General features: G+C 60.2%; 1 protein-coding gene across 1 annotated transcript; it reads right to left on the bottom strand.

Annotated features, from left to right (window-relative positions):
• Positions 1-2,374: 2,374 nt before the first annotated feature.
• Positions 2,375-23,560, bottom strand: TLE2 (TLE family member 2, transcriptional corepressor). The gene is made up of 20 exons (XM_054174897.1): positions 23,210-23,560; positions 23,027-23,124; positions 22,406-22,469; positions 21,007-21,051; positions 18,499-18,561; positions 18,192-18,266; positions 17,541-17,724; positions 15,564-15,580; positions 12,627-12,728; positions 11,720-11,764; positions 10,054-10,194; positions 6,556-6,697; positions 5,322-5,482; positions 4,955-5,031; positions 4,351-4,600; positions 3,706-3,953; positions 3,363-3,510; positions 3,125-3,275; positions 2,937-3,013; positions 2,375-2,841 (listed from the first exon to the last, which is right to left on the bottom strand). Exons 1-20 carry the CDS (start codon positions 23,231-23,233, stop codon positions 2,734-2,736), a joined length of 2,220 nt encoding a protein of 739 aa, XP_054030872.1. The 5' UTR covers positions 23,234-23,560; the 3' UTR covers positions 2,375-2,733.
• Between the last annotated feature and the right edge of the window lie 355 nt (positions 23,561-23,915).

The following is a 23,915-nucleotide window of genomic DNA, read 5'->3' as shown; positions in this document are numbered from 1 at the left end:
ACTTGGGGGCAGTTGGGGGTGGGAGGGTCTGGCCTCCTTAGGAGGTTTGGTTTGGTGCTTTTTGGTTTGGTTCCTTGGGGTTTTTTTTGGTTGGTTGGTTTGGGGTTTGGTTTGTTGATGATTTTTTGTTGTTGTTGTTGGGTTTTGTTGCTTCTTTTTGGGGGGGGGGTTGGGTTTGTTGCTTCTTTTTGGGGGTTTGTTGCTGCTTTCTCTTTGGGGTTTGGTTTTGTTGCTTTCTCTTTGGGTTTGGTTTTGTTGCTCCTTTTTGTCTGTTGCTCTCTCTTTGGGGGTTGGGTTTGTTGCTCTCTCTTTGAGTTTGGGTCTGTTGCTCCTTTTTGTCTGTTGCTTTCTCTTTGGGTTTGGGTTTGTTGCTCTCTCTTTGGGTTTGGGTTTGTTCCTCTCTTTGGGTTTGGGTTTGTTGCTTTCTGTTTGGGTTTCTTGCTCCTTTTTGTCTGTTGCTTTCTCTTTGGGTTTGGGTTTGTTGCTCTCTCTTTGGGTTTGGGTTTGTTGCTCCTTTTTGTCTGTTGCTCTCTCTTTGGGTTTGGGTTTGTTCCTCTCTTTGGGTTTGGGTTTGTTGCTTTCTCTTTGGGTTTGTTGCTTTCTGTTTGGGTTTCTTGCTCCTTTTTGTCTGTTGCTTTCTCTTTGGGTTTGGGTTTGTTGCTCTCTCTTTGGGTTTGTTGCTCTCTCTTTGGGTTTGGGTTTGTTCCTCTCTTTGGATTTGTTGCTTTCTCTTTGGGTTTGTTGCCTTCTGTTTGGGTTTGTTGCTCCTTTTTGTCTGTTGCTCTCTCTTTGGGTTTGGGTTTGTTGCTTTCTCTTTGGCTTTGGGTTTGTTGCTCTCTCTTTGGGTTTGTTGCTCTCTCTTTGGGTTTGTTGCTCTCGCTTTGGGTTTGTTGCTTTCTCTTTGGCTTTGGGTTTGTTGCTCTCTCTTTGGGTTTGTTGCCCTCTCTTTGGGTTGTTTGCTGGTTTGGGTTTGTTGCTCTCTCTTTGAGTTTGGGTCTGTTGCTCCTTTTTGTCTGTTGCTCTCTCTTTGGGGTTTGGGTTTGTTGCTCTCTCTTTGGGGTTTGGGTCTGTTGCCTTTTTTTGTCTGTTGATTTTTTTGGGGTGGGGGATTGGGTTTGTTGCTTTTTGCTTTGGTTTGTTGATTTTTTTTTTAATTACTATTTTGGTTTGGTTTCTTTAACTTTTTGCTGTGGGTTGGGGTTTTTGGTGGTTTGTTTTCTTGGGTTGGGGTTTTTGGTGGTTTGTTTTCTTGGGTTGGGGTTTTTGGTGGTTTGTTTTCTTGGGTTGGGGTTTTTGGTTGTTTGTTGTTGTTGTTGTTAGGGCTCTGGGCCAGGCTGGGGAGGATGACCTCTGCCTTCATCTCCTTTCTTTGCCTCCCAGAGTGTATTTAATAATAAAAACAACTCCCCCCAAAAAACAAAGCAACAACTCTGCCTTGTCCTGGGCAGCAGCTTCGGTGCTCTGTGGCTGTGGGCTGGATCCAGGGGGGGATGGAGGAGAGCAGGGGAGGAGCATTGTCCCCTTTGGCCGCTGCAGCTTGGGCATCAGGGCCAAGTTTGGTGCCAGTGCTCTGCTGCAGGGCTGGCAGCAACTGGTTCTAGGCATGGTGAGGAGACTCTGGGCCTGGAGCAGGGCAGTGGCTGCTGTGTGGGGTGACCCTGGCATGAGGGATGCAAGGGAAGAGGCCAGCACTGGAGGAAGCAGGTTTGGAAGGAAATGAGCTGTGAGCAGTCAGTGCTGGCTTATCAGCCTGGCTTGGTGCCAGGGGTTGTTGCTGAGAGCCTTGGAGCTCAGCCCAGCAGCAGCAGCCAGGGTGAGGGCTGCTGGGGAAGCAGCACACTGCTGGCTGTGGCCATGGCTGCCAGGGGAAGGGGTGGTGCAGTGGCTGCCATGGGCCTCCTGCCTGGTACCAGGCTTCTGGCAGGGCAGGAGCTTGGGCTGCTGGGCTGAGCAGGCAGCTCTGGCAAGCTAGGAAAGACCTGGCCAAGGAAGGTGGTAGGGCTGCTCCTGGACCCTGCCCAACTACCCTTCATGGCACAGCCTTTGCCATTGCCCAGGAGCAAGCCCCAGCCAGGCAGCACAGCCTGGGGAAGCTGCAGCCAAGGTGACTTTTCCCTCCCTACCCAGGTGGAGGGGTGGGATGGGAGCAGCTCCTGCTTCTGACCCCCAATCCAAACTGCCACCAGGGAGGGGGCCAAGCTCCTATCTCTGTGGGTGCAGCTGCAGAGGCCACATCCAGGGGGCTGAAGCTGAAGGTCAGGTCCCCAGGGACAGAATTCCATTGAGCCTGCAGTGAGATCAGTCCCTGCCCAGCCTCCCCCCTGCCCCCACCCCCAGACCAGACACTTGTTTGTTCCTGAAACCACAGTTAAATACATTTCTTTATTGGTCATTTACAGCTGCTCCTGCCAGTAAACCAGTAGCAGTAATTTGGGATCACCACTCTCCCAGCCCCTCTTGGCATTATTTTGCCCTCAGAGGTAGGCAGCAGGCCACCTCAGCCTGGCCTCTGCCCACTTTGAGGGCACACCTGCCCATGAGCACTCAGCCCTAGCTCTCCCCTTCACCTCTGGGAGCAGGGCAGGGGAACAGAGCTGGGACCCTGCCCTTTGTTTTGGCAGCTGGAAGGTGAGGAGCAGGAGGAGGGCTGGTCCAGCACAAGTCTCCATCAGCTTTGGGCAAGGGGTGGCTGCTTCTCTGCTGGCTAAGGGAGGGTGGCAAAGGGGGAAGGCCTCAGTAAACCACCTCATAGACTGTGGCCTTCTTGTCACCAGAGCCTGTAACGATGAATTTGTCGTTGATGGAGATGTCACAGCTCAGCACTGAGGAGGACTCTTTAGACTGAAAGGGAGAGAGGTGGGTGGTGAGGGCAGTGCTGGGGGCTGAACCTGCCCTCATCCCTCTCCCACCCCCAGCCCAGTGCCACCCCCCTGCACCTGGAAGATGCTGGCACCGTAGGGAGTCCGCCAGGCGTTCAGCAGGTTGTCCTTCCCTGTGCTCACAAACCACTTCCCTGGGGCAGGAGACAGAGAGGGGGGTTAGGGTTTGGGAAGCCAGCCAGAGGAGGTGAGCAGGGGAAGGGAACCCAAAGGAGCTGCAAACAGGAAGGACAGAGCTTGCCTACCGCAGGAGGCGAATTTGAGGGAGAGGACACAGCTCTCGTGGAGGTGCAGCTGGTACTTGTCCGGCTTGGTGACGTGCAGGATCTCCACGTTGCTGCTCTCCATGCCCACTGCCAGCCACTCTCCTGTTGGGCAGTGGCCCAGGGAGAAGATCTGGAGGGGGAGGAAGGACAGAGTCAGGCAACAGCAGGGCAGGTCCTGGCCAGCCCTGCGGTGCTCCTGGCTGCTGCCAGCCCCTACCTGGGAGCTGAAGTCGTGCTGCTGCAGCTGGCGCCCTTCCCGCAGGTCCCAGCACCTCACTGTGTTGTCCAGGCCCCCTGTCCACAGCTTGGTGCCATAGTTAGAGATGTCAATGCAGCTGGCACCGTCTGTGTGGCCCTGAAACTGCCTGGGAAAGAAGGGGCACAGGGAGGGCACAGTGTGAGGGCTGCCAGCACCTGCAGCAGCCAGCAGATCCCTGCTGCGAGGACAGAGAGTGTCCCAGGGGCAGGGATAGTGTGGGGAGAGGTGAGGAGACCCTGGAGGGGAGCAAAGAGAGCCTGTAGGGCCCAAGGAGGCTCGAGCAGCCCTGCCCCAGGCTGACCTGACCAGCGTCTGGTTCTGCAGGTCCCACACCACGATGTTGCCGTCGCTGCAGCAGGAGAAGCAGACTTTGGCGTCGGGGCTGATGGCCAGGGCATAGCAGGCAGGGGCAGAGGAGGTGAGCTCGGCCTTGATGCGGGGCGTGGGGGCTGCCAGGTCCCAGATGGAGAGGGTGCTGGCCTCCCCCCCCACGATCAGGCTGCGGCCGTCGGGCAGCAGCTTGCAGGAGCGGATGTAGTTGTCGCGGTTCTGGGGGGCGGGAGGCAGGACCCTGTCAGCCCAGCCGGCCCCCACAGCAGCCTCTCACTTTGTCACTGCGCTTGGGACAGCCTGGGGGACACCCTCTGCCCCGCGGGCTCCCTCTGCCCCGCGGGCTCACCCTGCCAGCAGCTGCTGGGCAGGCACAGGCAGTGCCGGAGCAGGCGAGGGACAGCTCCAGCAAGGTACAACCAGCCCAGGGCTCCAAGCTCTACCTGGACTGGGATTGCAGGGCACAGGGTGAGGGCAAGATCTGATCAGTGCACGGCAGAGCACCTGGGAGCCAGCCTACAGCCACAGAAGGACCCTCTGCCTCCCTGCACTGCCCCAGGAGCACATTCCCCCTCCCAAGCCCCCTCCCAGCCGCATTCCTGCTGCTCCTCCTCACCAGGCAGTCCAGCTGAGCCACGGCCGTCTTGGTGCCCGGCTGCCCCACGTCCCACACCTTCACACAGCCCTTGCCCCCGGTGTAGACGTGCCGGGTGGAGTTGCTGATGGTGACAGCACAAACCACCTCCCCGTGGCTCAGGGTGTGCAGCTGCCGTGCGTGCCGGGGGATGCCCGAGCCCAGGAGGGCATCGGGGGGGAAGGGCACAGGCTGCATCTGCCCATCGGCGCTGACGTGGAAGGAGTAGGCGCTGCGGGAGGGGGCAGAGGAGAGGGTTGAACCATCCCCCCCTGTGACACCCGAGTGCCCTCCTCCCCCATCAGCCACGCTGGAGCCAGGTGGAAGGCGTCTGGTGCACTGGCTAATGAGGGATGTAATTAAGCAGCTCCTCCTTAGCAGCCCCTGCCTTGAACTCCAGGCCCGTGGTGGACTCAGAAGTGTGAAGTCCAGCCTGGCCCTGCCCTGCACTGCCCTACATGTGCTGGGTGTAGGAATGAGCCCTGGGGAAGGAGACCTACCTGGCCCCCACCCCCACGCTGCCCACCTGGCCCCCACCCCCACACTGCCCCCCCTCCCTGCAGCCCCTGCCTGCAGCCATACTTACGGTTTCCCCCCAGGGATGCTGGGGAGTGAAGAGGAGATGGAGGAAGCCCTCAGGTGAGGGTGAGACTCAAAAGCCACCTGCTCCAAGTGAAGGGCACATGAGAGGCAAAGGAAGGGACACCAAGGCTGGGCTCCTGCCTTCCCCCACATGCTCTGGGGACGAGGCCAGCCCAGCTCTGCCCGAGCTGCTTGGCTGCTTTCTCCCGCAGCTTCACAACCCAAACTCCTCCAAGTGGGAGCCCTTCCTCGGGCTGCTTGAGTTCTGATGGCAGCAGCACAGATGCCACACCTCAGGGGCAGTTCCTGCCCAGGACAAGTGGCAAAGCCAACTCCTGCCAGCAGCCTTGGCCTGGCCCTTGCAGACTTACCAGGGGGGAGCGGCCGTACATCACAGCGCTGCTGACCTGCGGTGAGAGGTGGATGCCCAGGTACATGCTGGGGGCTGGCAGCTCCCCGTTGAGGGTGGCATGAGACAGCATCCCCAAGGTAGAGGAGTAAGGGCTGGAGATGCTCAGAGGGCTGCGGAGAGCTGCGTGAGGAGAGACCCCAGCGGTTGGGCCCTGGCCAAGGGCTGTGAGGAGCATCACGCAGGGCAAGAGGGCACCTGGCAGCAGCCAGGCAGCAAGAGCCGGTGCCAGCTCTGAGCCAGGATCCCCTGGTGTGGACCAGCAGAGCAGGAGGAGGTAGATTATGGGTTAGGACCAAAGGAAAGGGGCAGCCAATGGGCAGCCAAGGGGCAGCCAAGGGCCAAAGGAGAGGGGCAGCCCCTGATCTTCAACTTTGATGATTGGGATGAAGATACAGCACAGGAAAATCAAAGGGCTCCAACCCCTCCAAAGGGTGCACCAGAGCCCAGCCACTAAGCCACAGCAACCCTCAGCCCTGCTGCCAAGGCCTGCTCTGTCTTGGCCAGGTCAGGCTACCCCTGGCTGACAGCAAAGTGGTTCCACCTTCAGGCTTTTGATGATTTAGTGAAATTGAGTCCAAATTGCTGCTAATTTCTAGCCCAGACAAGGGTTTAATGTCTCTGGTCCTGCCATGTTTCTCTCTTGGACCTGTCCTCCTCATACCACCTTGGGGTTCCTTTAGGTGCCAAGGTGCTGCAGAAACCTCTTCCCAAGGCAGGAAGAGGAGATGTGACCAGTTCACCATCATAGAATTGTTAGGGTTAGAAGGGACCTCGAGGATCATCCACTTCCAACCCCCCTGCCATGGGCAGGGACACCTCACACTAGATCAGCCACCACAGAGGCTACTGCAGAGCCTTCACAACCCTCCCCTTGTGCTCTCAGGAAGGTGGCAGCTATTGACAGGGGCTTCTGGGTCAGCTGGATCTTGCCCAGGCTCCCTGCAGCAGCCAGCACATGCAGACCCTCACCCCCATGGAGATCTTCAGCTGCAGGAGTCTGAGCCTGCAGGGCAAGCCCTGGCAGCCTGGTACCTGCACACGGTGCACACGGCCATGGTCCATACTCTGATCATGTGGAGCCAAGGGTGCCCTGCAGCTCTGCAGCCAGGAGGGAAGAGACCTGCCTGCCCTCAGCCCAGCCCTGCAGCAGCAGAACAGGACCCCCCCAAGCCCTGCCCCTCCCAGGCACTCACTGATGCTGTCGGTGGTCGGAGCCTTGCCTGGGGGCTGCCGGAGCAGGGCAGCTGAGCTGGGCCCCGGGCCGGGCGTGAGGGAGCCGTGGAGTGGAGAGGCAGAGGAGGGCTTGGAGCTGGCAGTGCTGGCTGGAGGGTCAGGCTGTGCAGCAGAGGGAAGAGAAGCCTCAGCAGCGGGTTGGAAGCGAACCACAGAGCTGCCAACGGCCCAGGCCCACAGGGGAGGGCAGCAGAGCAGCCTGGGGCATGGCCACCCTGAGACTCAGCTGTCCTGGATGACCTTCAGAGGCCCCTTCCAACCCAGACCAGTCCATGACTCTATGATCACAGAATGTTAGGGGCTGGAAGGGACCTGAAAAGCTCATCCAGTCCAAACCCCCTGCCAGAGCAGCATCACCTAGAGCAGATCCCACTGGAAAGCATCCAGATGGCTCCTGGGGCTCATCCCCTCTCCTTTCCTCCCTTGCCCCTTGCATCCTTCCCCCAGCATGGGAAGAGCTCCACAGCCCCACTTGCCTCCCTGCTTTGGGTGTAGAACATTCAATGCAAGGCTCAAGTCAGCCTGAACTGCCAGAGTCAGAGAATCACACATTTTCTGGGGTTGGAAAAGCTCTCTGAGATCATCCAGTCCAACCTTCAGCCCAGCCCCACCATGGGCACCAAACCATGGCCCCCAGTGCCATGGCTACACATCTCATGAACCCCTCCAGGGATGGGGACTCCATCACCTCCCTGACCACTCTGGCAGCAAAGAAATTGTTCCTCATCTCCAACCCAAACTTCCCCTGGCACAATTTCAGGCCATTTCCTCTCATCCTTTCATCCCTCCTGCCCCCTTCCAGCACCCTGGCACAAGTCCCTACGTGGCTGTTACACCAAGATTTGCTTTTCCCTCATGCAAAGGCTTTCCAGAACCCTGTGGCCATGGCACTTGGGGCCATGGGTTGATGGCCATGGTGAGGTTGGGTTGCTGGTTGGACTGGATGCTCTCAGAGGGCTTTCCCAACCCCAACAGTTCTGTGATTCCCTGTGACTCTGGCAGTTCAGGCAGACTTGGGGCTTGCCTTGACTGTTCACACCCAAAGCAGGGAGGTGAGTGGGGATGTGGAGCTCTTACCATGCTGGGGGAAGGATGCAAGGTTGAAGCTTGGACTCCATGACCTTGGAGGTCTTTTCCAACCAAACCAATTCCACCCTTCCATGAAAATCCCTCCTCATGTAGTGGGCCCCATCCCCACATCACCATCCCATCCCATTCCCATCCCCATCCCTGCTCACCCATCCCTATCTCCATCCCATCCCTATCTCTGTCCCTATTCCCTTCCTGCTCCCACATCCCCATCTCCATCCCATCCCCATGCCATCCCTGTCCCCATCCCATCTTCATCCCCATCCCTGTCCCCATCCCTGCTCCCACATCCCCACCCCATCTCCATCCCATTCCCATTCCACCTCCATCTCCATTCCCATCTCCATCCCTTTCCCCATCCCATCCCCATCCCCATCCCCTTCCTGTCCCCATCCCTGCTACCACATCCCCATCCCATTCCCATCCCATCTCCATCCCCATCCCCTTCCTGTCCCCATCCCTGCTACCACATCCCCATCCCATTCCCGTCCCATCCCCATCTCCATCCCCATCCCCTTCCTGTCCCCATCCCTGCTACCACATCCCCATCCCATTCCCGTCCCATCTCCATCCCCATCTCCTTCCTGTCCCCATCCCTGCTACCACATCCCCATCTCCATCCCCATTCCCTTCCCATCCCCATCCCATCCCTGTCCCCATCCCATCCCCATCCCCCACGGAGCAGGAAGATGCTTGGCAGGCTGCAGGCTCTCCAATCCCCCACAGCTATTTCATTCCTTTCTCTTTATTTTTTCCTTCTCTCCTATTTTTTTCCCCTTCCTTATTTTTTTCCCCCCTTCCTTCCTTCCTTTTTTCTCCCCCCCCCCCCTTTTTTCTTTTCCCCCAGCCTGGGGATTTTCCTGACACCAGCAAAGGGGGGGGGGGAGGGAAAGAGGGAAGGGAGGGAGGAAAAAAATCACTAAGGGAGGGAAGCTCCATGCTGTGCTGGCAGATTGCTGAGGGCTCTTTGTCTGCTCTAATCCGATTGTGCCGGGGAGCTGCCGCTCGCCTCCTCCCGCGGCCCCCCCTCCCCTCCCCACCCCCACCCCCCCTCAGCTGGCTCCTGACCCTGGGATGCAAGGATTGCATCCCTTCGGTCCCCGAGAGCTGCCTGGGAGGGTAGAAACCTCCCTCCTCCCCCCACCTCTTCCCACACGTTGATGTTTCAATCTAAGCCCCCCCACCCCCCGCCCGGGGGCTGGCGCTCGGGGAGGAGGAGGAAGCTAAAGCGAAGGGAAGGGGGGGGGGGAACCTAAGGGCAAATAAAACCGAAAGGAAACAGAAACTAAAGGATTGATTTGGCCTCAAGCTGCGCCCAGGGGAGGGTTAGGCTGGAGATTAGGAACAATTTCTGCGCTGCAAGGGTGGGCAGGCGCTGGAAGAGGCTGCCCGGGGAGGGGGGCGGGGGGAATGGGGGTGGTGGTGGAGTCGCTGTCCCTGGAGGTGTGCAAAAAAGGCCATGACAGGATGCCAGGGGTTGGAAAGGACCCAAAGAGATCACTTGATGATCTCTGAGGCCTTTTCCAACCTGGTTGATTCGATGATCTTTCAAGGTCCCTTCCAACTCCGGTTAGGGGTCACAGGGCGTCAGGGGTTGGGAGGGACCCAAAGAGATCATCCAGTCCAAGCCCCCCTGCCAGAGCAGGACCATGCAATCCAGCTCAGGTCACACAGGAACACATCCAGATGGGCCATGAAAGGCTCCAGAGAAGGAGGCTCCACAGCCTCTCTGGGGAGCCTGCTCCAGTGCTCTGTGACTGGAAGCTCCTCCTGGGGTTGAGGTGGAACCTCCTGTGCTGCAGCTTCCATCCATTGCTCCTTGTCCTATCCCAGGGTGCAGCTGAGCAGAGCCTGTCCCCTCCCTCCTGACCCCCAGCCCTCAGGTATTGATAAGCATTCATTAAATCCCCTCTGAGTCTTCTCCAGACTGAACAGCCCCAGGCCCCTCAGCCTCTCCTCACCAGGCAGTGCTCCACTCCCCTAATCCTTGCCCTCCACTGGAGCCTCTCCAGCAGATCCCTGTCCCTAGATGTGGCCCCTGGGGACAGAGGAGTGCTGGGTAGAAGGTTGGACTCAGTGATCTTAAGAGGGATTTTCCAACCTTCATGGCCCTAGGATTCTGGGAAGCAGCTCTGGGGGATTCTGCAGACAGGCAAGGTGGAAAAACCCTTGCAGAGCTCAACCTCTGCCCTGCAGATGATTTCCCTCCCCCCGAGGGCACAGACCTCTGCTCCTGGCTGGCAGTGGGTGCCAAGCACTCAGCACTGACCTCTCCTTGCTCCCCATTTGAGCCAGGCAGAAATTCAGGCCAGTGTCCCCAGCCCTGCTGCCCACCCAGGGCCTGGGCTGCCCACACTGCTGCTGCCTACCAGAGCCTGGTCCTTGGGCTTGAGCGGCGTGGGGCTGCGGCTGGAGCTGGCAGAGGTTGGGCTCTCGGGCACCTCCCGGTGAGCTGGCAGCAGCCTGCTGCTGGGCACCTGGCTGGGGCTGCCAGGCTCTGAGTTGGGGTCCTGGGGAAAAGAGGAGAGAGGGCTTTGAGGAGTAGGACACCCCCAGTCTCACTGTGCAGGGTCCCTACAGATCCATCCCCAGGGTCGAGCCCAGCCTCAGTTTGCTCCTCGCTGCCTGCTGGCTGAGCTGCTCCCCCAGCCCCTTGCTGCCCCTTGCTGCCCCTGCTGCCCCACCTGCTGCTCCCCCAGCCTCTTGCTGCCCCTGCTGCTCCCCCAGCCCCTTGCTGCCCCTTGCTGCCCCTGCTGCTCCCCCAGCCCCTTGCTGCCCCTGCTGCTCCTCCAGACCTTTGCTCTCCCTGCTGCTCCCCCAGCCCCTTGCTGCCCCTTGCTGCCCCTGCTGCTCCCCCAGCCCCTTGCTGCCCCTGCTGCTCCCCCAGCCCCTTGCTGCCCCACCTGCTGCTTCTCCAGCCCCTTGCTGCCCCTGCTGCTCCCCCAGCCCTTCGCTGCCGAGCAGCATCAATGAGGAGAACCCTGAGAGGGCCTCAGCCCTGCTCCAAAGCCCCTGGATGGGAAACCTCCTTGATCTTGCTCTTGGTACACAAGTGGAGGTGACAGCAGACTCAAAGGACACACTGGTGGCCACAGACACCTTGGCAAGGAGGGATGGTGACCAGCACCAGCTGCCTCTGGGCAGCCCCTCTGACAGCATTTCAGAGGCAAGGCCACCCCTCAGCCCTTGCACTCCCACAGCCATTCAGCAAGGGCTGTGATTTTTATCACCATCATTACACTGATGAGCAGGTTTTATGAGCATCATTTCCTGCTGATGTCCCTTTCAGGGCTTGTATTTTCTTGGGAAGTGTCAGGAGGAAAAGGAAAAAGAAAAAGTGACCTCTGTTCTCCTTTCCTCCCTCCCTCTCTCTCCCTCTCCCTCTCTCTCCCTCTCCCTCCCTCCAGTTTTCCAGGCAAGGCAAAAAGGGATGTTCCCCCCCCTCCAAAATCTTCACCTCTGCTAAGAACAGCTGGGGCTGGGATCTGTTCTATCTGCCTGGGTGGCCACAGGAGGCTGTCCCAGAAGCACCTGGCAGTGTGGTTGGTTGGAAGAGGCTGGGATCCAGCACACCTCCTGCCCCCAGACACGGGCACAGGCTCAGCGTGTCATGGGCACAGCTGCTCTAAGGCAGCAAAGGCAGCACAGGACATCTGCCTGCTCCTGCTGCCTCCAGCAGCCCCTGAGCTGCCAGCAGCAAGCCCAGCTTCTGGGGGCTCCCATCCCAGCTTAGCAGCATCCCCACATGGGATGCTGCAGGACAGGGGCCGAAGCAGGACTGGGGAGCGGAGCCGAGCCTAAGGCTGGCAAAGCTGAGGCCTGGCTGGCACAGCCTGCAAGCCACAGCACTGTGAATCAGAACCAGCCTTGGCTGGCATCAACACATTGGAGAGGGCTGGCACATGGCCTGGCTGGCACATGGCTGGCTGCTCCTGCCCAGCAGCAATGACCCAGAACCCCAGAGCTCAGGAACCAGAGTCCTAAAGCTCATGCTGGATGCACTGCCAAGGCTCCAGCCTGTCCCTAAGGGCTCACCTCATCCACCACCAGGTTGTAGTCACTCTTGTCCCCATCGCTGTCCTGCAAGGAGGGAGAAAGCCAGGAAGGCTGTCAGGAGTGGGAGAAGCTGGACCAAGCTTTGCCCTGCACAGCCCCAGCCAGCAGAAACCCTGTGGAATGGGTTGGGTTGGAAGGGACCTTCAAGATCAGCCAGTTCCAACCTCCCTGCCATGGGCAGGGACACCTCCCCCCAGCCCAGCTTGCTCAGGGCCTCATCCAGCCTGGCCTTCAACACCTCCAGGGAGGAGGCAGCCACAGCCTCCCTGGGCAGCCTGTGCCAGAGTCTCCCCAGCCTCACTGGCAAGAATTTCTTCCTCATCTCCACTTTCAGTCTCCCCTCTGCCAGCTCCAAGCCATTGTCCCTCATCCTTGTCACAAGTCCCTCCCCAGCTCTCCTGGAGCCCCTTCAGGTCCTGGAAGGCTTCTCTGAGCTCTCCCTGGAGCCTTCTCTTCTCCAGGCTGAACAGCCCCAGCTCTCCCAGCCTGTCCCCACAGGGGAGGTCCTACAGCCCCCTGATCATCTTCATGGCCACCTCTGGCCCCTCTCCAGCAGCTCCAGGTCCTTCTCGTGCTGGGGGCACCAGAACTGGAGGCAGTGCTGCAGGGGGGTTTGTCTCACAGGAGCAGAGAGGCAGAATCCCCTTCCTTGTCCTTCTGATGCAGCCCAGGACACAGTTGGGTCTTCTGGGCTGAGCAGTGCCCATTGCCAGCTCCTGTTGGGTTTTCATCACCCAACATTGCATTTCCTCCTGCACACCACTTCTCGTGGACCAACAGCATGCCCTGCAGGCAGCCACTCAACCCTCTGCCCAAAGGGGCTCCCCAGGACAGGCACAGAGCTCCCCAGCCACCTCCCGAGGTCACTGCTCCATGGGGCACTCACATACTGCCCTGGGGGCTCCTTCTCCTCCCGTTTCCTCTTCAGCCCAGCGCCTCCCAGCCGCTCCTCGTCCTGCAGGCTCTCAGGAGGGGAAGCAGAACCACTCTGAGCCAGAGGGAGGGAAGAGGAAAGCTGTGAGCCAGCAGAAAACCGCAGCCCACAGAGCCCTGCTCTGAGCCCTTCCTCTCTGGAGAGCTCCCAGTGCCGGTCCAGCACCACTCAGCTACCTCTGCAACCAGACTGAGGGCAGGGGTCCCCTCCCCCCCACTCAGCAGGTCTCAGGGCTAAAGGGGGAGGCAGTGCACCCCCCTGCCCCCTCCACTCAGAATCCTGTGGCACCCCAGGAATCCTTGGCCAGGAGTCCCCTGAGATCCAGATGCACTTGGGGTTAGTTTGGTGCTTTAAGCAAAGCTGGGGAAGATGTTTCCAGACCACTCCCCCCCCAAGTTCTGCCCCAGCTTCATTCATTCAGCTCTGAGGGGGAAGCAGGATGAGGCCTGTCCCTGGGGGTTAGCTGCCCAGAGTCTCCTGGTGTGGGCAGAAGAGCAGGGGCATTTTTAGGGTGCTCAGAGGCTCAGCCACATTTAACCCCAACACCATCCCCCATGCCCCCTCTCCCTCCTTCCAGCTGGCTCCCAGAACAGCCCCTGCCCACTTCTCAAAATCAAGCCAGACCCCACACCCCAGCCCCTTCCCAGGGAGAGTGCAGCTGCTTCCTCAGCCCCTCAGCCCCAAACCCCCTCCATCACCCCAAAACCCCCTCCATCAGCCCATCACCCTTAAATCACCTCTTCATCATCCCTAAACCCCCTCCATCACCCCAAAATCACCTCCATCACCCCAAAACCCCCTCCATCAGCCCATCATCCTTAAATCACCTCTTCATCATCCCTAAACCCCCTCCATCACCCCAAAACCCCCTCCATCAGCCCATCACCCTTAAATCACCTCTTCATCATCCCTAAACCCCCTCCATCACCCCAAAACCACCTCCATCACCCCTAAACCCCCTCCATCAGCTCATCACCCCTAAATCACCTCTCCATCACCTCTAAACCACCTTCATCACCCCATCACCCCTAATCACCTCTTCATCACCCCAAACCCACCTCCATCAGCCCATTACCCTTAAATCACCTCTTCATCACCCCAAACCCACCTCCATCAGCCCATTACCCCTAAATCACCTCTTCATCACCCCTACACCACCTCCATCAGCCCAAGCCCACCCCCATCAGTCCACCACCTCTCCCTTCAGCCCACCACCCCTGAACCACCTCTCCATCAGTTCATCATCCCTAAACCACCCCCATCACCCCTAAACCACCTCCATCACCCCTAAACCACCTCCATCACCCCTAAACCACCTCCACCCAAGCAAAGCATCTCCCTGGCTGGGGGCAGGAGGAAGAGAGAGAGAGAGAAAGAACAAAGCTCAGCCCCCAGCCCCAGGCCCTTCTCCCTCGCCAGAGCAGAGGGGTGGGCAATGGGGGCAGCAGCCCCAGCTGGCAGAGGAGCCCTGGCTGCAGGGACCCCGGCAGGCAGGAGCTGCCAGGCAGCATCCTCAGCAGAGCTGCAGAGCAGATCAGCCCTCAGGAGATAACCAGGCATGGCAGAGTGGAAAATCCCCACCGGAGACTCATTTGCTTCACTTTAACCCTGCTGCTGCAGGAGCCAGAGGGCTGGGAAGGAGGATGGGGCCCAAGCAGGACCAAAATCCCTTCCCTGCGACGCTGCCAGCGGCAGTGGGGATGTGGGGGGAGTGTGTGTGTGGTGTCTCAATCCCTTCCTGTCCCCACAGTCCTGCTCAGAGGGTCAGAGCATGACCCAGTGCCCACTCACAGCCCCCTTCCCCCCACCAGCTCTCCTGCAAACCAGCCTGGCACAGCTACTGGAGAGGTCAGGGCAGCTCCTGGGGCAGGGTTCCCCAAACCTGTGCCTGTGCAGGAGGTGGGGAGGGGGAAAATGCCCCAGCCCCGAGGTTCCTGCGTGGTCAATTGGTTCCAGCAGAGCAGGAGAAAGAGCCTCAAGCCACACAAGCCCTGAGCTGAAAGGATGCTCCCTGTGCCCTGGGTGATCTCCGGAGCAGGTCCCCAGATATTTCTGGGATCACAGAGCTGATCCAGCCTGCAGGACACGCAGCGACCATCTCTCCCTCCCCCTCTCCCACCTGACTGCAAGCCTGTGAAGATCAATGCCAATTGCTCCCAGAGGAGAGGCTCATTAACCCTTCCTTCCCCTGCCTGCACCAGGAGCTGCAGCTCTGCCTTCCCGCAGCCACAGAGCCTGGGAAGGGAGGCACCGAGCTTGGACTCAGGGCAGGCTGAGGGCAGGCTCCCAAACGAGGGTGCAGCTAAGGGTGGCAGAGGGGCTGGCAGCAGTGGGCTGAGGGAAGGAGACCTGTTCAGCCTGTTTCCTAAACTGGAAACTCCTTGGAAAAAAGACAGAGCTGGTTATTTTGGGAGCAGCCCTCGACCTTTAGATCCTTGCATCAGCAGAGACACCGAATCCAGGTGGCCCAGAACCTGGCTGCAAACCCAACCCACCCAAGCCAGCAAAGCAAAGGGAAAGGAGGGAGGGGGGGGAGGCTGCAAAAAAGCAGAGCCCCCTTTGTCTTCTTAGCCTCTGCTCAGATGTTCTCCTGCTCTGCCTACATCCAACTATTCCCCACCTGGCTGCTCCCCCTCTCCACACTGCAGCTGGGTTTGCTCTCCAGCCTGCTGCACGCGCGGCTCGGCGCCGCCCTGGCTTGTGCCGCCCTGGCTTGTGCCAGGGGAGCAGATGCCAGCTCAGGTGCAGGAGCATCCCCAGCCTTGGAGCTGCCCCAGGAAGGGAAGCTCTCCCCGCTTGTGCCTGGGCACTGGAAGCCAGCTGAGGCCATGTGCCAGGGCCCCAGGGCCAGCAGCCCTGGCCAGAGCCAGGTGTGCCAGCTCCGCTTACCCGGCTCGGGGAGCGCTCTGGAGCCCGGGGGGGCGGCGAGGGAGAGAGTCAGGGCAGGTCCACATCAGCGAGGCAGAGGAGAGAAGAGGAAGAGGGCTGTTAGTGCAGAGACCCCAAGCACCCTCAAGGCAACACAGGAGGAGAAAAAAAAATCACTCAGCCCTCCTTGGCACTTTGCCCACCTGCAGCCTGGGGCCTCTCATGCACCCCGGGATCAGCTTCTTGCTCTTCCCCAGGCGTGGGGGGCGAGGGGGGGTTGAAATTTCTCCCCACCCCAAATTAAACCTAGCACACCAGGGAAGCAGGAGGAATCCCTGTCTACCCACCTCCTGCCAAACAAAAGAACCCTCCTGCTTTGGAACCTCTTCCCTGGATGTGCAGCAAGGGCTCCAAGGCTGCCAGGATGGATCAAGCCAGTTGGCCAGCTGAGACCTCCTGACTCACACCCATCCCATTTCCTTAGGAAGCTGAGCTAAAAAGCCCTGCTTGGAAAGCCTCTGAGAGGCTTTTTGGTCATGCCCAGCAGAACTGCTCCACCTCCCCTGAGCTCAAGGGAAGAAGCTCCAGGCTTTTGCTGCAAGGCCAAGCATGGGCTTGTATGGGCTGGGGGTCTAACAGCATTCCCTGCTTGATTTCCACTCCTAGGGATCCTGTTTGGAGAGAACAAACTGATCCATCCCTGCTGGCAAAAGGAGGCAGGCAGGCAGGGATCAGGAGAGGAGGGACTCTCTGGGGCTGCTCCAAGGCTACAGTCAGCATGAAGGCAGGAAAGGAGACAGACAGGGACCAGGAGCTTGCCACCAGCCCTGGCCTGGACAAGGGGCAATGGACACAACCTGGAAGCCAGGAGGCTCCACCTCAGCATAAGGAGAAACTGCTTTGGTGTGAGGCTGCTGCAGCCCTGGAGCAGGCTGCCCAGAGAGGTTGTGGAAGTCTCCTTCCCTGGAAACCATCAAGATCCACCTGGATGCACTCCTGTGTGACCTGCCCTGGGTGATCCTGCTTGGCAGGGGAGCTGAGCTTGATCTCCAGAGATCCCTTCCAACCCTTACAGCAACTCTCTGACTTTCCTGCCTGGTTTTTTACCCTACCCCACCCCAGAGCTGCCTGGAGCCCTTCACCCCAACGCCTCCTTCCTGTCAGCAACATCCCCCCCAGGGGCTGCCTGTGCTCTGCAGGAGGTGACCTCAGCTCAGCTTCCCCATGCAGCCCTTCCCCAGAGCCACCAGCAGGAGCTGGGTGGTGTTACTCCCTTTGGCCCAAGCCTGCCAGCTGCCTTCAGAGCACTGATTTAACGATGATTAAATATTGATGCTGTTTGTAAAGCACTTGGTGATCCTGCTAAGAAGAGGCACCCACAAGGATGAGGAATTGCTGCTCTTTCACAAGGCACCACACACAGAGCTTCCAGCTCTCTGAACTCCTTGCCACAGCCCTTTGGCTCTCCCAGTTCCTACCAAGGGCTTGCAACAGCAAACTTTTCCCCCCCACCACCCCTTCCAAATCTCAGCTTCAGCCATCAGCCCTTCACCTGCTGGAAGCCTTGGTGGAAACAGAGAAGCTGTGGTGGAGATCTCCCAGCATGGAGAGGAGGGAGGACCCTCCCACACTGCAAAAGGCCAGGAGAAGAAGCAAGAAGCCCCCTGGGTGGGTGCAGAGGTGCCCAGCACCCCCCTGCCCAGCAGCTGGGGTGCACAGGCAGCTGCTCCCCACGCTGCTGCCTGCCAGCGCTGCACAGCAGCTGCTCCCCCCTGCTCAAGAAACAGAGGCACTCCCCAGGGCTGCAGACACTCAGTTACAGCTGGGCTCTGCCAGCCCCAGTGCTCCTCACCCTGCCTGGCCCCAGGGAGCAGCTGCCAGGCATCAAGGAGCCCCTGGGAACAGGGGGAGCAGGCAGCAGGACCTGTCCCAGCGCTGCCTTTGGATGCTCTGCCCAGCTCTGACTCTCCCAGCCTGGGATGGGGCTTTTCCCCTTACCTCTGCTCTCCCCATCCTGGGCCACTCTGTCCTCCTTGGTGGCCAGCTGAGCCTGTGCCATCAGAGCCCCTGAGAGGGCCAGGAGCCCCGAGGCGCTGCTCAGGCCAGAAGGCTGCAGGCTGGAGGGGTGGGAGGTCAGTGGGAGGGGGGAGGCGTGGTGGGAGAGGTGCTGAAGTTGCTGCTGCTGCTGAAAGAGAAAGAGCAAACGGTCCTGGCTGCAGGAGGGGGTGGCACTGCCATGCCTGGCACTGCCATGCCTGGCACAGCCATGCCTGGCACAGCCATGCCTGGCACCCTTGGCTCCTGTGATGCAAAGCGCCAGGGGACGAGAGGAGGCCAGGCCAGGGAGGGGAAGTGAAGCTCTTGAGGCTGCACAGTCCAGGCCACATCACCTGCCCCTTCCACCCCCAGGCAACTCAAGGACCCACTCAGCATGGATGTGGTCCTGACACATGGAGCCAGATCTCTGCCCAGCTCTGCTCAGGGCCCAGGGAGGACCTCAGAGGGCAGCCACTGCCTTCGGGACACCATGGCAAACCTTGTGACTGCAGGGGACCAGCCCTGGGCTTCTCAGACCCCAGCTTTGCCACCTTTGCACTGCACCCCTGGGCAAGAGAGAGCCCTTGCCCATGGCCAGGCAGCAGGACTCACCCCAACGATGCTGTTGAGCTCCCCCATGGTCACCTGCTTGGCTCTCTCCACAGCCTGCAGGACCTGCTGCTGGTGCTGGGAAGGCAGAGCACAGGGAGCTCACTCTGTGCTCCTGGCTGGAGGGACCCCACAGCCCAGCACCACCCCAGCCCCCCAAGGCTGTGCAGCCCCTCCTGACCTCCCCCCAGCCCAGGGGCAGAGGTTTTCACCCTCCCCAAACCTCCCCATTGTTCAGGCTGGACCTCAGCTTCATCCCTTCCCGAGGGCCTCAGGAGAAACCCGAGCAATCCTCTGCCTCCCCTCTCACCTCCTGTGTCAGGAAGGGGATCATCTGGGCACAGATGGCACTCAGTCTCTTGACAATCTCTGCCTGAGAGAGGAAGCAGGTATCAGCAGAGATGGGAGGGCTCCAAGTCCCATCCCAGCCCCTGGAGAGGGGCAGCCAAGCAGCCTCACACCCTGCAGCAGCCTCGGGATGCAGCTAAACGCTTGCCCCGCTCCCCACACACACCCAGCTCAGTGTAAATCCTCCTGCTGCCTCTGCATCCCTGCTGGTATTTCCCAAGCTGCTGCCAAGGGAGGACTCTACCCAGGGTTGTGGGACCCTCCCAGGCTGTCAGGTCCCCCCTAGGCACCGGGAGGGAACTCGATTCCTAAATCCCTCCGTGGCTCCAGGCCAAGCCGAGCTCGGAGCTGTCAGTCCTTTCACAGCTCAGCTGGCTGTGCTGAGCCCAAACCCATCTTGGCTGTGCTGAGCCCAAACCCATCTTGGCTTTGTGGGCTGCCACCCTGGCAGGCAGTGGGCAGGCTGGCAGGGAAGGGGGAGAGCTGAGCCACAAGCGCTGGCAGCTGGCCACCAGCAGGCTGCTCGCTCTCTCTCCCTCAGCGTTGGACTTGCAGCCAGTGGGAGAGCAAGGAAGGGGATGCACAATCCTCACCAATTACTGCAGCCCTCTCCCATCAGCCCAGCAAAGCCTGGCAGGCCAGGCACTCCTGGTGGTCCCTGCTCTGCCACCCCCTACCCTGGCCACAGCCGGTGCCCAGCCCGTGGCTGCCACCTCTTCCACAGCCCCAGGCCAGGCTGTAGCTCACTCTGCTCGGGGAGCAGTGGCACCAAGGGTCCTGCAGCTGTCCCCTGCCCAGCAAGGGCCAGTGAGGAAATGCAGAGAGCCTGGCATGTCCTCTCCCCAGGCTGCCATTACAGACAGAGCCACAGCACAGTTGTGTCCCCCAGTGGGTCAGGCAGGGGCTGTGGCTTCCAGCCCAGGCTCTCCAAAAGGAAACCTGCACTCCCAGGCAAAAACTTGATCCCCACCACCCCCACCCACTGCAAACCCAGCCTGGCACTGGCTCAGGAGCTGGCTGCTCTGAAGTGTTTTCTCATCTCAGGTTTCTGACAATCCCTGCTGGAACTGCAGCGAGGTCAATCCAGGGCCCAAAGCCGGCAGAGAACAAAGGGAACACTTCCCCTGCTGTGCCCCAAGGCTGCCTGTGCTCCCCCCAGAGCACCCCTGTGCCCCCCAGCGCCCTGAGCACCCATATGTCCTGCCTGCTGCAGCAGCCGCCACCCTGACCCCCACAGGGGACCCTGGGAACCAGAGGCATCCCCCTCCCCACCCTCCACCTCCACCTCTGGACCTCTCCTGGCAGAGAGGTCCTGCCAGGAGCCTTCTGGAGCAGGGCTCCCTCTCTCCCCAGCCACTTGGCCACTGCTTCTATCACCTCCTGGGCAGAGTCCCCAGCCACAGGTGGCTTAGGCCACCCAGTCCCAAGCCCTGGGAGCGCAGAGGGAGGGCAGGGGGAGGGCAGGATCAGTGCTTGCAGGCTCTGTGACTCTCCCTGCTAACAAAAGGAGCAAACTCAGAGGGGCTGAGCCAGCTGGAGGAACATGGCAGTTGACTTGCCACTTTGTCAGGCACTGGTCCAAACTAATTTCCCTGGCAGAGAGCCCGTGATGACTGGATTGATAAATCTGAAGAGGGAAAGCAAATTAACGCTGGAACAAAAGGGGAACTGAGGAAGGGTGAAAACACTCCCCTGGCTTCAGGGAAAGGAAAAAGGGATTAGGGGAGAGAAGAAGGAGAGAAGAAGGAGAGAAGAAGGAGAGAAGAAGGAGAGAAGAAGGAGAGAAGAAGGAGAGAAGAAGGAGAGAAGAAGGAGAGAAGAAGGAGAGAAGAAGGAGAGAAGAAGGAGAGAAGAAGGAGAGAAGAAGGAGAGAAGAAGGAGAGAAGAAGGAGAGAAGAAGGAGAGAAGAAGGAGAGAAGAAGGAGAGAAGAAGGAGAGAAGAAGGAGAGAAGAAGGAGAGAAGAAGGAGAGAAGAAGGAGAGAAGAAGGAGAGAAGAAGGAGAGAAGAAGGAGAGAAGAAGGAGAGAAGAAGGAGAGAAGAAGGAGAGAAGAAGGAGAGAAGAAGGAGAGAAGAAGGAGAGAAGAAGGAGAGAAGAAGGAGAGAAGAAGGAGAGAAGAGAACAATCCATTTGCCTCTGGGCTCCAGCTCCTGCTGTTTCCTCCACCCTCCCTCCTGTGCCTGGGGCCCAGGGAAGCACTGCAGGGGGTGGTTTTCATGCACAGGGCTCCCGGCCAGGCTCCCAGCAGTGCTTTGGGGTGGCAGGGAGGAGAGACTCTGTCCCCCAGGCACCTACTAGACCTGATCCTGGCAACTGCTGAATCCCCTTTGCAGGCTGGTCCCTGGCACAGAGCCGTGCCATTAGAGCTACACGACAGCAGGAGATCGTTTGCCAACCAAGTCTCCATCCTCAACCTCCTCCCTACCATCCCCTGCCGGTGGCTTGGACCTTCCCTCCTCCCCTTGACTTACCTGCTTGTGCATTTCAATGTTCAGCCCGTAGGACATCTCATAGTACTGAGAGCAGAAGCACAACACAGCCTGGTTAGGAGCTGCCCGCAGCAGCGTTCTCCCCCAGCCCCTGCTCCTCTGGCTGCTGCTGGGTCCCTGCTTCCCCAAAGAGCTGCCCAGCACCCCATGGGCTGAGCCCTGTGCCATGAGCCTGGGACAAGGCAGGGAGCAATCACTCCCTGATTCAGACTTTCCTGGTTGCTCTGCAGTTTAAGCCAGCATCAGCCAGCCCCTTGCCCTCCTCATCTCCTCCTCTCCTGGCTTGTCCCTTCCCACTCCTAACCCCATGGGTGGCCACATCCGTGCAAAGCAAAGATGCCATCAGGCTGCACCTCTCAGCAGTCAGTCACTGGCAGCTCAGGCAGCTTTAACAGCAGCAGACCTCAAGCCCTCGCCCCTGAGGAGAGGCAGAACGGGGGACCAGAGGATCTGTCTTCAGCAAAGCACATTTGAGAGGCAGCAGCCCACCTCTGGGAATCCCTGAGGCTCTGGACTGTGGGAAAGAGACCCCAACTAGTGGGTGACAGGAGCCTGGTCTGTGATGCCAATAAAGCCCCCAACACTCCTGGCTTCATGGACAGGAGCCTGGTCTGTGATGCCAATAAAGCCCCCAGCACTCCTGGCCTCATGGACAGTGCTGTCATCACCCAGGGGATGGGGGTCATGCAAGGTCTGTTTGCCTTTTGGATGGCATCATCTGGCTTCCCCCTTTCCCTAGAGGGGCTGCTGATGCTGGATGCTGAAGGAGAGGAAATGCTGCTCCAGCTCTGCACTTCCCATCCTCTTCCCTTCGGCTCAGCAGCTACCTCCCCCACCTACTCCTGCCAGGGCTGCCCCCAGGCCTGGCTGGTGCCCGGGTGGGTTGATGCCAGGGTCTGTTGGCCCCCACACAGGCAGCTGCAAAGGGCTCCTGCCCTGCTCCTCTACAAGCAGCTTCCCCTTCCACCCAAAGCATCAGCCTTGGGGCATCACTTTCAAGGCACCCCTTGGGGAGGCAGAAGGGGAAGGATTGGTTAAAAGGCCAAAGAGATAAAAGGAAAAGGAGAGGAAGAGGCAAAACCTGTGGCAGGATTCCTGGGCTCAAGCAGCATGAGTGGCAGCAGCCATCAGCAGAGCCATCAGCCGTTGCTAGGAATAATCATTAACTCCTTCCTGCCTCTCACACCACCCCCCCCTGACCCCAGCACCCAGGCCAGTCCCTAGCCAGGCACCCCCCGGGCAGGGGTGGGCTTGGGATGGCCTCTGGCCCCTTTGGGCAAGCAGATGAGCAGAGCCCAGAGGCCTGGGACCTCGCCAGAGGAAAGTGGCAGCCAGGGATGTGCTGGGGGAGGCAAAGGGGACAGGGCAGGGGGTGGCTCACCATGACATAATGTCTCTGCATCTCTGTCTTCTCACTCACCAGCTTCTCACATTCCAGCTTCAGGCTGCAAACAGCATCCCTGGGTTTCACCCACGGACCCACATCTCCTGCCCCCTACCCCTGGTGCTCGCTTTCCACTCCACTCCTTGCTGCTGTCACCATCTCTGGGGGTCCTAAACCTCTCCAGTGGCGCAGCCCCTGTTCCCCCCAGACACTCTACCACACCACCCCAGCTCCATCCCCAAGGCACCGCTGCTGTCCTTTCCATCTCACCTCCCACCAGCACAGTCAGAGGAAATAAACTGTAGGTGGTCTCCCACTTGGGACCCCCCCACCCCCCAAGACCTGATGCCCCAGCTCACAGCCTGGCAACAACCCTTCAGCCTAGCCCCCTCTCCTGCTCCTCCCCAAATGCCCCTTTACCAGGACCAATTTCTACCCCATTTCACCCCCATGGGCTGCCCCTCGTCCCCCTCTCCCCGTGCCCTCAGTCCCTGTTACATCCTTTCTCACTGCCCACAGCCCTGCTCGACCCCCGGGCACCTCCTGACCTCCCCCCAAGCCACCTCATCTCTTCACCTCCCACCCCACCTATGCCCGGGGTCCCTGCAGCACCCTCACCTGTGGTACTGGGCCTGCAGGAACTGGAATTCCTCCTTGATGCGGTCGCAGATTTCCAGGACCGAGAACTTGAAGGGCTGCCCGGGCTGGAGGGGAGTCTGGGGGAAGAGAGAACCTAGCTGGAGACTGCGGCTGCACCGCGCTGCCCTCGCCCACCACGGCCCCCTCCACCCCCGGACTTACCGGGTGCCGTCCCTGCGGGAACATCCTGATGGCCCCGGCCCCCGCTCCGGCCCCCCTGCTGCCCGGGCGCTGCTCCCCGCCCGTCTCTCCGCCCCTGCCGGGGGAGCTCCCCCCGCCGCGCTCCGGGGCTCCGGGGGGGGTCTCTCGCCTCGACGCCGGCAGCGGGAGGGCGGCGGGGGCGCGGAGCGGCTCAGGAGGGGCGGGGGCGGCCGCCGTCGGGCGGGCGGGCAGGGGGTACCCGCCGGCCGCGGGGGCTCCGCTCGCCCCCCATGGGGCCGGGGGCGGGGAGGAGGCGGGGGCAGGCGGGCGGCGCCGGCGGAGCCCCGGCGGTCCCCGGCTGGCGGAGCTGCCGCCCGGCCCCGAGCGCCCCGTCCGCCGGCGCCCGTTTAAGGTGGCTCTGTCCCGCAGGACGCGGCGGGAGGGAGCGGCTCCGCCGCCCGCCCGGGCAGCACCGGAGGTGTCACCCCTCCCGCTCCGTGCTTGCCGCTACCCCGGCAGGGGACACAGCCCAAGGGGTTATGTGGTCCTGCTGCTTCCACCCCACGCTCGCACGGCTATGGCGGAGACCGAGAGGGGTCCCGGAGACGAGCTGGTCCTGAAGCAGCTGCTCCGTGGCCGAACGGAACCACGCGGGAGGCGTTCGCCGAGACCGCTGCCCCATCCCTCCGTTCCCGTCGGAGCCCTGCTCATCTCCCCGGGCCTCTCC

This window comes from Dryobates pubescens, chromosome 31 (genome assembly GCF_014839835.1).
Source record: "Dryobates pubescens isolate bDryPub1 chromosome 31, bDryPub1.pri, whole genome shotgun sequence".
NCBI lineage: Eukaryota > Metazoa > Chordata > Aves > Piciformes > Picidae > Dryobates > Dryobates pubescens.
The sequence above is the reverse complement of the archived record's forward strand: the minus strand, read 5'-3'. Positions and strand labels throughout refer to the sequence as shown.

Bases quoted from the DNA above. Each gene is read 5' to 3' on its own strand.
- TLE2 (XM_054174897.1), bottom strand. From the start codon at position 23,233: ATGTTCCCGCAGGGACGGCACCCG. The intron at 18,562-21,006 runs GTAAGTCAAGGG...TTCCTCTCTCAG, and splicing joins ACATTGAAATGCACAAGCAG to GCAGAGATTGTCAAGAGACT. The intron at 18,267-18,498 runs GTGAGAGGGGAG...CTGCCTTCCCAG, and splicing joins TCCCCTTCCTGACACAGGAG to CACCAGCAGCAGGTCCTGCA.